Source organism: Rattus norvegicus, chromosome 9 (assembly GCF_036323735.1).
Source record: "Rattus norvegicus strain BN/NHsdMcwi chromosome 9, GRCr8, whole genome shotgun sequence".
Classification (NCBI taxonomy): domain Eukaryota; kingdom Metazoa; phylum Chordata; class Mammalia; order Rodentia; family Muridae; genus Rattus; species Rattus norvegicus.
In genome coordinates this window covers 22,322,104-22,335,792 of record NC_086027.1, presented here as the reverse complement: position 1 = coordinate 22,335,792, position 13,689 = coordinate 22,322,104, and the positions used below count along the sequence as shown (strand labels likewise).

At 47.7% G+C, this 13,689-nt stretch overlaps 1 protein-coding gene and 1 pseudogene across 1 annotated transcript; one reads left to right on the top strand and one right to left on the bottom strand.

The window, feature by feature from the left end:
* Positions 1-1,768: 1,768 nt before the first annotated feature.
* Positions 1,769-6,094, bottom strand: Mad2l1bp (MAD2L1 binding protein). The gene is made up of 3 exons (NM_001009699.1): positions 6,034-6,094; positions 5,388-5,653; positions 1,769-2,679 (listed from the first exon to the last, which is right to left on the bottom strand). The coding sequence occupies exons 1-3, from the start codon at positions 6,086-6,088 to the stop codon at positions 2,167-2,169; spliced, it is 834 nt and encodes a 277-aa protein (NP_001009699.1). The 5' UTR covers positions 6,089-6,094; the 3' UTR covers positions 1,769-2,166.
* On the top strand, positions 10,576-11,498 carry Rps2-ps6 (ribosomal protein S2, pseudogene 6; annotated as a pseudogene).

Sequence of the window (13,689 nt, the reverse complement as noted above, 5' to 3'; positions counted from 1 at the left end):
CCACAAGAACTTCCAACGTAAGCAAACCAACCTCACCAAGCCTTACCTTTATAATGGGGTAGTAATATATACATATATGTTAGCCTTAAATAATGTGTATGAGTGCCTTTTTTTGAGGCAGGGTTTCTATGTAGTCCTGGCTGTCCTTACTGTGAACTAAGCTGGCCTTGAACTCACAGAGATCCGCCTGTCTGCCTCCAAAGTGCTAGGATTAAAGGCATGCACTAGCCCACCCAGCCTTGTTTAGTACTTCACACAGTATTATAGGTACAGGGAGCACGGGAGCAGATATACAAGAGACCAGCCTGGTGTCACAAAAAATGGGTTGTAGAAATAGCCTCCATCGTGGGCATTGCAGAGGGATGAGCTAAAGTACGTAGACTTGAGATACAAGGATGCCTGTACACTCTGAAAGGACTTGAAGGTGGGAAGGGTCATGGGGGCGGGCGGGGGAGTAGTCGTGGGAGTCTGGGATGAATATGATCAAAATACATTATATGCATATATGAATTTTTCAGAACAAAAGATATTCTCAGGAGAAATAGTAAACTGGTTTTAAAAGGGAGGTGAAATAATCCTCACTCAGGCAATCACTGACCCTAAATAACAGCCATGAGGGGGACCTGCCACAGGCTTCCCAACCCCCAGGAGTGGTCTTGCAGCTTCTAAAACATTTGAAAGAAACAAAGTAAAAACTTGGCCTCATAGCCTGCAAGTCTAGCAGAGGCAGAGGATCAGGAGTCATTCAATGCTACATAGCCAAGTAACAGGAAACTGTCTCCAGAAGAATTTTAAGAAACAAAATAAAACCTAGTTAGTCTACGTATGTGTTACAGTGTTTCAACCATTTCAGACATCTCACTCTAACAACCTTGCATATACCCTACGGACTTTAAGCCAGCGGCTCCCTCAGCAGGGTGGGGTTTTGGTCTCAATTTGTTGCCAGGAGCTGCCTTCAAGAGTAATGTCAGGTGCCATCAGGCAGTGGAGAGAGGTTGGACAAAAATTCCAGGAGGAACGGGACACAGCAAGGAAGTCCTCAGGATCTGGGGGTGATCTGAGGAGCCTGAGCCCACAGTTCCATCTGGCTTTGAGAAGAGCCTCTTAGTTTTCTTTTTTTCCGCAAACTCCTTGTCCTCTGAGATTTGTTTCTCAGATCCGAAGAGCAGAATTGATCACAGAACCACTGAGACTTCACAACAGCTAGCAGAGGCTACAGGGCCTTGCAGGGCCTTGCAGGCCTCGGCTTCTGGTGCTGGGAGTGTGGCACACGCTAAGCCAATCAATGGTGACTTTAGAGCCTGGATATGGCCACAGCATTTGGTCCTGACTGACCACAATGGTTAGGACTCCTGCTCACCACGTTTTGAGTAGGGCTGTGGCTCCTGCTCTCTGAGCTAGAACCATCTTTGGCCAAGGTAGAGGGCTTGTGACTCCAGGCTGGCTTCCTGTGAGCTACCACCACTGCTCCTCCCCACATACCTGCTGCTTAGAGTCTACCACCGAGCAGGCAGTTCTCCAAGACCCTGAGCCCTCCCAGTGAGTGGTCCTTTAACAGAATTTTTACCTGCAGCAAAAGTGACCTCTGCTTTGAACATACAGAAAGTCTGGATTCCAATTCCAGGACCAAGTAAACCAGGTAGGAAGCTTATGCCAAGGACCCCAGCATTCAGGAAGTAGAGGAAAGAGAAGCAGAGGGTCAAGGTTAACCTCTCCTACGCAAGAGGCCTCAAAAAAAAGCAAGACAGCAGCAGCAGCAGCAACAATCTTTGAGCCTCAAGGCCAAAAGTCTAAATCAAAAGCGTTAAAAAATTTTAATACTGATCTATTCATCTCATCATTCAAATTCATGAGTCACATCCATATTATGATTCTGGCACCAGTTCTGAAAACGCACAGCATAAAGCGGAGAAAGACCACGTCCATTAGAGGATCTACCCACACAGCCTTGCTTTCTACTCCCAAACAGAACCACCTGGCACAGGGGCTTCTGGGAGTCAATCATCAATTCGAGGGCTTTGCTTGATGACGATTCTCACAGTCAGAACCACACACCAGGAAATCTGGGGAGAGGCACACAGCCAGGAAAGAGCTTTCCTCCCTCAGCGGAGAGATCAGTGCCTTGGCACGAGATGGGGAGAGGATTCAGCCAATGTCCTTATACATTCACTCATGGAAACCTTTAAGTGTCACTGGTGCCTGGAACCAAATGTAATCCTCGGAAGCCATGGCTGGGACGGAAGGTCTACCACAGGACAGTGTCACGGTGAGTTTGTGACCCCGGCTGGGCACCCGGTAGTTTAATTTGGGTCGAAACCAATCTTCTCCACAGTCACGGTGGCCCTGTACCATGACAATGGTACCCATGAGTGGGGGAGCCTGCAGCTCACTAAATGCATCCGCCAAGAAGATGGCTCTGAAGAGATGACGCAAGCACGCTGCTGTGTTCAGGCCCTGGTCCACACTGAACGGGGCCAGCCTGGACAGGTCGAGTTCATAGAATTCTTTGGGGCTGAGGGCATTGCCTCCAAGAAGGATCAACACTTGTGGCACTAGTGTTCGGGCAAAGAAGTCTCGTAGGTGACTGAGGACACTCTCCAGTTCCGCCAGAGCCTGCTGACACTTCCTGTTACTCGCCTCAGTGGTGAGCCGAGGTTTCTTCCTTGCTGTGTCCTCTGCCTGTAAAGACAGAGAATGATGGACCCAAAGAACATGGTAGACAGGAGTGGGTGGCCTTTGAAGGAACGTCATGGATATGTGCAGAAAAACTGACCAATCGAACTGCTGATTTGGATTTCCTGAGACAGCATTAAGTTAAGGAAAATCTAATAACCACTGTACAAACTATGATCCTCCTAAGCCTTTGACTAGCAAAGACAGTATTGAAAGCTGGAGACCACTAAAATATAAGAGACTAGTCAGAGGGCAGTGAGAGGGCTCAGCAAATTTAGGGGCTTGCGGCACAAGCCTGGCAACCTGAATCTGATCCCCAGAACTCAAGTAAAGACAGGAAAAAAATGACTCCACAAAATTATCCTTTGACCACCACGTGCATACTGTGGCACATATACGCAAACGTTTGTGTGTATGCATGGGTGTGCGCATGCACTCACAAAGCAATAAAACGAAGAAGCAATTTTGTTGTTGTTGTTGTTGTACTGGGAGTGTAAAAGAATTTTTTGGTTTAATAACTGAACATGACGATTACACCACATGGTTATTAAGTCTGGTGAGATGTGGTTGGGGATTTAGCTCAGTGGTAGAGCACTTGCCTAGCAAGCGCAAGGCCCTGGGTTCGGTCCTCACTCCAAAAAAAAAAAAAAAAGTCTGGAGAGATGGTTCAGTAAAAGCATTTGTTCTGCAAACACAAAGATCTGAGTTTAAATCCTCAAGACCCAGTCACATCCAGCACTGTGTGGCGGAGACATCCCGAGAGCTTGTGGGCCAGCCAGCCTAAGTGTTGAGCTTCTGATTCAGTGAGACCCTGTCTCAGGCAATGAGGTGGAAAACAGTACCTAGCACCATCACCACCCCTGCACCCACAAATGCACGCACCCATGAATGCACGCACCCACGAATGCACAAACCCACTCACTCAATTACACACAGTTACTAGTACCTGCTCCCTCCTAAAATACTGTGTACAGAAATTCAGTAAGGGAAGGAGGAAATAATACAGGATATAGGCCAGAAGGCAAGAAGCTTGAGAAGAGTCCACACTGCAGAACCCTAGGCAGTAGAGACACTGCAGAAGGCATAGGGGCAGTACTGAACACAAACCTGTGTGAGGAATTCTCAAGGGACAGTTTCTCTCTCTCTCTCTCTCTCTCTCTCTCTCTCTCTCTCTCCCTTGTTAAGACAGGGTCTCCCTGTGTACCTCAGCTGTCCTGGAACTGCCAGTGAAGACCAGGATGGTCTAGAACTCAGAGAGAGGTCTGTCTGCCTGCCTCTCTCTCGACTGCTGGGGTTAGAGCACCACACCTGGCCCTCGGTGAGTTCTCCAAGGAGATCTCCTTATGGTATAATTACCTTATAAGGCTCAGGCATCAGACAACAGTTTATTCTATTTACCAGATAGTAAAACATTCCAACATAAAACAACCAACCACGAAAGCCGAAAGACACAAAGGAAAAGGCTTGTAGGAGACACTTGGAGGAGCAAGAGGAAAGTGGGAAGGATCCTTAAAAAAAAAAAAAAAAATAGAATTTCATGGTCCTGAAGGGCATGATAGCTATAATCCCAGCCCCAGGGCTGAGGTGGGAGGAATACTGAAAATCACAAGCTAATCGGACCAGGAGATGGCTCATGCACGCGGGAGGCAGAGGCAGGTCGATCTGTCTCTGAGTTTGAGGCCAGCCTGGTTTATATAGAGTGAGCTCCAGGACAATGAAGGTAACACAAAAAAACCCTGTCTTAATAGAAGAAGGAGAGGAGAGCGAAAGGGAGGGGAGGGGGAGGGGAGGGGGAGAGGAGATGGGAGGGGGAGAGGAGATGGGAGGGGGAGAGGAGATGGGAGAGGAGATGGGAGGGGGAGGGGAGGGGGAGGGAAGGGGAGGGGAGGGGGAGAAGAGAAGAAGAAAGGAGAGGAGGAGGAGGAAGGAAAGAAAGAGAAGATGAAGAAAATCATTAGAATCTGAAACCTAGAAATTCTTCCAAAACACACTAAAACAAAACCAGAAAGAGAGGTAAAATGTGGTAAGAAAAAGAACTTCAAATGTAAAGAGCTGGTTCAGGTCTGGGGATGTAGCTCAGTAACATAGCATTGTAGCATGTGAGAGGCCTTGGAGAAGGGAGGGGAGAGGGAGAAGCTAGAGGGAAGGAGGTGGAGATATGGAGAGGGACAGGGAGAGGGAAAAAAGGAGGGAGGTTGGGAGAGAGGGAAAGAGAGACAAAAAGAGGCAGACGGAGACCATCTAGTCTAAGGAAAGGCCAGATGTGGTGAAGCACACTTGTGACCTCAGAAGTCACTGGGGAAGTTGAGGTAGCCAGGTTTCAGAGACCAGCCTAAACTACATAGTGAAATCCTATTCCCGATAAAAAATTAAAGAACAAATCCATAATATCCGTATACACCACATAATAGGAAGAATCTCAGAAAAAGAACAAGAGGGGTTGGGGATTTAGCTCAGTGGTAGAGCGCTTGCCTAGGAAGCGCAAGGCCCTGGGTTCGGTCCCCAGCTCCGGAAAAAAAAAAAAGAAAAAAGAAAAAGAACAAGCGAAAAAAGTGAGAGACCCAGAGACCCAAGTGCAGAGAAAATGAGGCAAGGAAGCCTTTGCAAAAGCCTAGACTTCCACGGAGGCTGAGACGTCTTAGGTCACTTTTCTAGTTGCCCACCATCTAAGGGCCCATAAGTCTTCCGAATTTTCTCAGGAAGCCTGTACATACCTGGGGAGAAGATTTCTGGTAGAAGTGCTTCAGCTGTTCATAGGGCAAAGGGAGCTGTTGGCGTTGGTACATGATATGCTTTAGAAGTTCACAAGTGAACTGGCAGCAGCCTTCCTGGCTCACGGGTCCAGGAAACACCACCGGTACCAGGTCTCTTGGGCAAAAGGGCTCCACAGAATTGGAAGGTTCCTGGACTGGCGGGATGACGGTCTCAAGATCTACCCCGGGTGCACGAGTTTCTTCCGGTTTCTCAGTCCAATCCAAATCTAGTCCATAAATGAAAAAGGTAAAGAAAGGAGGGGCGATGTCACAATAAGCGTTAGGTTTCTTGTTCCCAGGGGCTCAGTCAGCAGACACTCCCATAAGTGACAGGAAACCTGATCCGGGCTGGGGGCGATTTAAATGACATCAGGGCCAGAAGAGGGACTTTAGGGAGGCTTTGCTCCGAGTTGGGGCCAGGACACCCAAAGGAACAGAACAGAAGAAAAATTCCACCCAGGGCAACTCGCAGAGACAGGGAGGACTGGGACACCGGGAACCACTGGGATAGGAAGGAACGCCGGAGGAAATGTCAACCACTAAATGTCTCTGGGGAGGTAGCAGCAGGGAAGAAGCGAGCTCCCAAGTAATGGATCCCACGTCTTACTTGGGGCAGCAGCAGGGGACAGCTCCGACCGATCCTCCTGCCCGGATGCGGCCATCGTGACTGCCAGCTTAGTAGTCCTGCAGTTAAAATAGACGCCGCGCAAAGGATCATGGGAAGCTTAAACTCCACTTCCGGCTCCTAGCAGCCGGAAGGGACTCAGCACGGCCGCTGAATGGTGAAGCTTGGACTGAGAAGACTTGAGCCACACCCAGGCCAGGGAGCGCTTGGCTCATCCCTCTAGGGCTGGGTCTGCCTTTCTAAGGACGCATCCATTCACTCCAGTTCCCTGAACACCTCACTCTCCCGGCGTCTGCTTCATTCCAGGGCCCTGTCCTAGGTGCTGGAGACGCAGCCGCTGTCAAGCCACTCTCCAGCCCTGTTCTTAAGAGGTTCATGCCTGGCCTGGGGCACCTGATCCAAAGCGGGTAGGGCGGGGTTAGGTGCCCGAAAGGGTGGTTTCCGGAATGTATGTACTGTGACTGGGTAAAAAGGATAATCCTAGTGAGATCTTGAGAGATACACTCTCTTTTCAAAGACTCAAAGAAGTTTATACTGAGAATGCTAGGCTGACTCCGTGGGAGAATTCAAATAGGCAGTTCAGGAGAGTATGCCTAAGAACCGGGCAGGTTCAAGCAAGTCAATTACTAGGGGGAAAAAAAATCCCCGACTTAAGGCAGCTGGTCAAAATTGCCCTGCCATCAGAAGCTGCCCGGCCACCTAGTCAGCAGCAGTTTCCAGACTTCTTAGCAACAGGTTCCACACTTCCCCAGCAATAGTTTCCAGACCCCCAGACCCCAGCCCCAGCCCCAGCAATGGTTCAGGAATGTCCTTAGAGATAGAGCTGAGATTAAGTGAGCGAGATAGAGGTCACTTACCCCTCCCCGGAATTCCCCTAAGATGCTTTAAATCCACCTGTGAGCTCCCTTCGGGTCTTTCTATCTCGGTAATGGGAGACCCCAGCAGAAAAAAACCCACTTTGTGTTTACATACTATTTGAGGCCAGGGTATAATTCTTCGGCGAATCATGGACCCTTACAATACTATAAAGAGTTAAGGGGGCTGGGGATTTAGCTCAGTGGTAGAGCGCTTGCCTAGCAAGCACAAGGCCCTGGGTTCGGTCCCCAGCTCCGAAAAAAAAAAAAAGAAAAAAGAAAAAAAAAAGAGTTAAGGTTTTTAGATGGGCAGTGGTGGTGCACACCTTTAATCCCAGCACTCAGGAGGAGGCAGAGGCAGGCAGATTTCTGAGTTCGAGGCCTTCCTGAATCATTAAGGTGGGAGTAGATAAACAGAATCAAGGTCATGACAGGACTTCCTAAGTGATGAAGTTTCAACTTGATCTCATGTAGGGGGATGGGTAAACTTTTTCAAAGTAAGGAATCCTGGGAGATACTACAGAGATAAAGAAGCTTGCTGCCAAGCTTAATGCCTCACAGCCATCTGTAATGGGATCTGATGCCCTCTTCTGGTTGTGTCTGAAGATAGCTAGAGTGTACTCGTATACCTAAAATAAAACTTAAAATGTTATGGCTGGTCGTGGTGGCACACACCATTAATCCCAGCACTGGGGAGGCAGAGGCAGATAGATCTAGAGTTTGAGGCCAGCCTGGTCTATAGAGTGAGTGCCAGGATAGCCAGGGTTATACCGAGAATCCCTGTGTCAAAAGTGGGGTAGTATACAAGTCAAACGTGATGATAATGAATCAAAGACACTCATTTCAACATGGCTAGGGACACGGGGTTGAGCTTAAGAGAGTACATGAATCCTGGGTTTGATTCCCATCATTACAAAAAGTGCAACCCGGTCCAACCCAAGCGACTAACGAACACGTAAATGGGTTCCTAAAACATTCTTTGACATATATACACTTTTATCACTTACTAAGGACAAAATCAAATCTGCACACTAAGAAGATAGATGACTTGTTTCTCTTGTAGGAAGATAAACTGACTTGATATTTACTCCCAAGAAACAAAACACTAAGCCTTTGTTTTCTATTACTAAACCATTATGTTTCTATAAGAATGCGTAAGTTTGGGGCTGGAGAGATGACTCAGTGGTTAAGAGCACTGACTGTTCTTCCAGAGGTACTGAGTTCAATTCCCAGCAACCACATGGTGGCTCACAACCATCTGTCATGGGGATCCGATGCCTTCTTCTGGTGTCTGAAGACAGTGACAATGAACCCACATACATGAAATAAATAAATCTTTAAAAAAAAAAGAATGCGTAAGTTTGTGTGTACCATAAAACACTACAATTTATAACATACAATAGTTAGACAAGTGTAGTTTTTAGGGGGAAGGATTTGTTTATTGAGAGAGAATTTCACGTAACACAGGCTTGCCTCAAGCTTGCAATGTTGTTCAGGCTGGCCCTGATCTCCACAACCCTCCTGCTCAGCCTCCCAAAGTCTGGGATTATAGTTTTGAAGACCTATGCTTGGCTGTATATATTTATTCGTTTTCTTTATTTGGAGACTGGATTTCATTTAGCCCAGGCTAGCCTTGAACTCCATGTATAATCAAGATTGATCTGGAACCCCTCCACCCTCCATTCTGTATCTCCAAAGTGCTGGACTCCTAGGCTTGCACCACTACGATTTGTTTACACAGTGCTGGGGATGGATTGATCCCCGGACTTCATGCAGGATAAGTAAGCCCTTTACCAACTCAGATACATTCTCAGCTTGTCCGCCCCTCAGCCTCTAAGTGCTGACACTTCAGGGATGCATCACTGGGCCTGGCTATTTGAGGTATTTCAAGGCAATATTTGCTGGCACCAAATGATATTATGGCTATAGCACAAGCAATGTAAAAATGTAATGTTATGGCTGGAGGGTTGGTGCTCCCCTTTAATGCCTAGGGAGGCAGAGACAAGAGGGTCCCTGTGAGTTCAAAGCTAGCTTGGTCTACTTAGCCAGCTCCAGGACAGACAGGGCTACGTAAAGAGACACGCGTTTTTGGAGCAGGCTGGAGAGATGTCTCAACAGTTAGAGCACTGCTTGTTCTTCCAGAGGACCCTGGTTCTAGTCCCAGCACCCACATCAGACAGATCACAGAAACTCTGAGTCTCTCTTCCGGTCTCCGCAGACACCTGCACCAACATGCACACATCCACACACACAGCTGTAATTAAAAGTAAAATCTTCGGTTTGCTTTCGTTTTTTGAGACAGGGTTTCTCTGTGGAGTCCTGGCTGTCCTGGAACTTGCTCTGTGGACCAGGCTGGCCTCCAATTCAGAGATCTTCCTGCTTCTGCCTCCTGAGTGCTGGGATCAAAGGTGTGTACCACTGCCTCCTAGCTAAAAATAAAATCTTTAAAAAAACGTTTTTTGGGATGTTCTATGTTCAGAACCAAGGATGCCATGAAGGCACATGATGCAGGACAAAGCTGTGCTTCCAGATGTGCTGCAGCTTGATTCTGAATTCATTCTTTGTTATTGGACTTCCAGAATATTTTTTTAACTATTGTCAAAAATTTCACAACCCTATGTTCACTCACATGACTCCTTTTAGAGGTTACAACGTGTATTCTTATTTATTTTATGCAAATGAATACACTGTAGCTGTCCTCAGACACACCAGAAGAGGGCATCGGATCCCATTACAGATGGTTGTGAGCCACCATGTGGTTGCTGGGAATTGAACTCAGGACCTCAGGAAGAGCAGCCAGTGCTCTTAACTGCTGAGCCAGCTCTCCAGCCCCAAAATGTATATTCAAAGAAGCTTGAACTTGGGTTCATCCCAGGAGGTGGTGAGAAATCTAAGTGAACCCTAGAGATATTTAGAAAGATGTCCATCCAGTGGAGGTGGTGGCACAGGCCTTTAATCCCAGCATTGAGGAGGCAGAGACAGGTGGATCTCTGAGCTCAAGGCCAGCCTGGTCTACAAAACTAATTCCAAGACAGTCAGAGCTACACAGTGAAACCCTGTCTTGGAACAACAAAAACAAACAAAAGACATATCTCATGAATATAATTTATTGTAGTGTGGGTTTGAGGGGGAGAAGGAATAGAAAGTTGCCATCAAGAAGATAAGCAGAGGGCTGAAGAGATGGCTCAACAGTTAAGAGCACTGACCGCTCCTCCAGAGGTCCTGAGTTCAAATCCCAGCAGCCACATGGTGGCTCACAACCATCTGTAACAGGATCTGATGCCCTCTACTGGTGTGTCTAAGATAGGTACAGTGTACTCATATATAATAAATAAATAAATATTAAAAAAAAAAAAAAAAGACAAGCAGAGCTGGGCAGTGGCCAGCACTTAGGAGGCAGAAACAGTGGGGGTGGAGGTGCTAAGGCAAGCCTGTAATACATACGGAGATCCTGTCTTATGTGGGTTTCAGGGATCAGCTCACAGTCCCCAGAGTTTCAGAAGGGAAGGAAGGAAGGAAGAAAGGAAGGAAGGAAGGAAGGAAGGAAGGAAGGAAGGAAGGAAGGAAAGAAGAAAGGAAGGAAGGAAAGAAGAAAGGAAGGAAGGAAGGAAGGAAGGAAGGAAGAAAAAGACAGAAAGAAAAAAAAAGAAAAACAGAGCTTCTTCTTCTTCGGGAAAACACCAAATGGCAGATGATGCCGGTGCAGCAGGAGGGCCCGGAGGACCCGGGGGCCCAGGATTAGGAGGCCGCGGCGGCTTCCGCGGAGGATTCGGCAGCGGCCTTAGGGGCCGCGGTCGTGGCCGTGGTCGAGGCCGGGGGGCTCGTGGAGGTAAAGCTGAAGACAAGGAGTGGATCCCCGTCACTAAGCTGGGCCGCCTGGTTAAGGACATGAAGATCAAGTCCTTGGAGGAGATCTACCTGTTCTCCCTGCCCATTAAGGAGTCTGAGATTATTGACTTTTTCCTGGGTGCATCTCTAAAGGATGAAGTTCTGAAAATCATGCCAGTGCAGAAGCAGACTCGGGCTGGCCAGCGGACCAGGTTCAAGGCCTTTGTCGCTATTGGGGACTACAATGGCCACGTTGGTCTTGGTGTTAAGTGCTCCAAGGAGGTAGCCACTGCCATCCGAGGGGCCATCATCCTGGCCAAGCTTTCGATCGTCCCAGTGCGGAGAGGCTACTGGGGGAACAAGATTGGCAAGCCCCACACTGTGCCATGCAAGGTGACAGGCCGATGTGGCTCTGTGCTGGTTCGTCTCATCCCTGCCCCCAGAGGCACTGGCATTGTCTCTGCTCCTGTGCCCAAGAAGCTACTGATGATGGCCGGTATAGATGACTGCTACACTTCAGCCAGGGGCTGCACTGCCACCCTGGGCAACTTTGCCAAGGCCACCTTTGATGCCATCTCCAAGACCTACAGCTACCTGACCCCTGACCTCTGGAAAGAGACTGTGTTCACCAAGTCTCCTTATCAGGAATTCACTGACCATCTTGTGAAAACCCACACCAGAGTCTCTGTTCAGAGGACCCAGGCTCCAGCTGTGGCTACCACATAAGGGTTTTTATACAAGAAAAATAAATGAATTAAGTCTGTTTAAAAAAAAAAGAAAAAGAAAAACAGAAAGAGAGGGAAAGGCAATCAGGTTTCTGACTTTAGAGCTGTATTAGGGTTTTCCTGCTGTGAACAGACACCATGACCAAGGCAGCTCTTATAAGGATAACATTTAATTGGGGCTGGCTTACAGATTCAGAGGTTCGGTCTATTTTCATCAAGTCAGGAAGCAGGCAAGCATGATGTAAGAGGAGCTGAGAGTTTTACATCTTCATCTGAAGGCTGCTAGTAGAACACTGACTTCCAGACAGCTAGGATGAGGGTCTTAAAGCCCACGCCCACAGTGACACACCTACTCCAACAGGGTCACACCTCCTAATGGTGCCACTCCCTGGGCCGAGCAGATACAAACCACCACAAGCACCCATAGGATCAGCTGTATCAGCCAAGGATTGACAACGTATGAGATGTAGGCATATGGGGAAGTAAGGAGGAAAGACAAGTTCAGCTTCTCATGGGGAGAGTTTACTGTTTCTTGGATCTATTAGAAGTACTATTTAGAATAGAGGCAGCTGTAAAGGGCTCGTCGGTATGGACGGGGATTAGATGGCCTAGGGAGGGTATACAAAACAGTGGGCTGGACCCTGAAGACATTAGTGTTTGTGGATTCATGGGAAAGAGAACCAATGTAGGCTACCGAGGAAGTCTGAGACATGTATAAAGAAAGAGAGACAAGAACCAGGTCATAGAGATCAAGACTAGAGTGTGTTTCAGGAAGTAGGGACCATAGGTCAAGACGTATTGTAACAGGACAATTAATTCCATGGTCGGTGGCTGGAGAGGTGGTTCACTAGTTAAGAGTACATACTGCTCGGGGTTGGGGATTTAGCTTAGTGGTAGAGCACTTGTCTAGCAAGCGCAAGGCCCTGGGTTCTGTCCCCAGTTCCAAAAAAAAAAAAAAAAAAAAAAAAAAAGAGTACATACTGCTCATGTAGAGGTCCCAGGTTCGATTCCCACCACCCATTCCCAGTGGCTCACAATCAGCCCCCAGGGGATTGGGCATGCTCTGTTAGCCTCCGAGGACACTGTACTCATGTGCACAACCCGTCCTCATACATACGCAACTAAAAGTACTGTGAAGCTAGGCACAGTGTCATGCATCATTAATGCCAGCAGTTGGGATGCAGAAGTAGCCAGAGCTCTGAGTTTGAGGACAGCTTGGTCTACAGATCAAGTTCCAGGACAGCCAGGGCCACATAAAGAACCTTATCTCTAAAAGTCAAAGGGGGAAAAATAGTGTAGTGCTGAACTAGAGTGGTTCAATGCTTGCCTGGAACACATGAGAGTCTTGGTCCAAGCACTGTGTGGGAAATTGACACTACAATAAAAAAAAATTAAAAGTTAAAAACGGGTTGCGGGGTTGGGGATTTAGCTCAGTGGTAGAGCGCTTGCCTAGGAAGCGCAAGGCCCTGGGTTCGGTCCCCAGCTCCGAAAAAAAAGAACCAAAAAAAAAAAAAAAGGGTTGCTATATATGTAAACCTTAATATATGACAGCGGCAGCTTTTCCAAGTAAATAACACAAGACAAACCCAGGTCTGACGGTGAAGGCCTGTAATCCCAGCTAGCTGGAAGGCTGAGGCAGGTGGATCACAAGTTCAAGGCCAACATGGATAACTTAGCAAGACTCTGTCTCAAAAAGTATAGAACAGGGCAGGAGATATGGGTGTACAGAAGAATGCCTGAGAAACAGAAAGAGGGAAGAGTTTATAATAAACTTAGTGGGCTGGAGAGATGGCTCAGAGGTTAAGAGCACTGACTGCTCTTCCAGAGGTCCTGAGTTCAAATCCCGACAACCACATGGTGGCTCACAACCATCTGTAATGGAATCTGATGCCCTCTTCTGGTGTGTCTGAAGACAGCTACAGTGTACTCATATGCATAAAATGAATGATTTTTTAAAAAAAGAAATAAACTTAGTGTTTATCACACACTACAAAAGGACTGTTTCGAGTGAATTGAAGTAAGTGTGAAATACATCTGAAAATCAGCTGGACGGTGGTGGTGCACACCTTTAATCCCAGCACCCAGGATGCAGGGGCAGGTGGATCTCTGAGTTTGGGGTCAGCCCAGTCTACAGAGTGAGTTCCAGGACAGCTTGGGCTACACAGAGAAACCCTATCACAAACAAACGCCAAACCCACCTGAAAATCACCGCAGGAAGCTAGCAGAACAGC

What these genes read in the sequence shown, in the direction of transcription:
- Mad2l1bp (NM_001009699.1), bottom strand. Translation starts at nt 6,088, where the DNA reads ATGGCCGCATCCGGGCAGGAGGATCGGTCGGAGCTGTCCCCTGCTGCT. An exon ending in GTCCCCTGCTGCTGCCCCAA is followed by an intron (nt 5,654 to 6,033) that starts GTAAGACGTGGG and finishes TTTATGGACTAG; the next exon opens with ATTTGGATTGGACTGAGAAA. An exon ending in ACCAGAAATCTTCTCCCCAG is followed by an intron (nt 2,680 to 5,387) that starts GTATGTACAGGC and finishes CTGTCTTTACAG; the next exon opens with GCAGAGGACACAGCAAGGAA.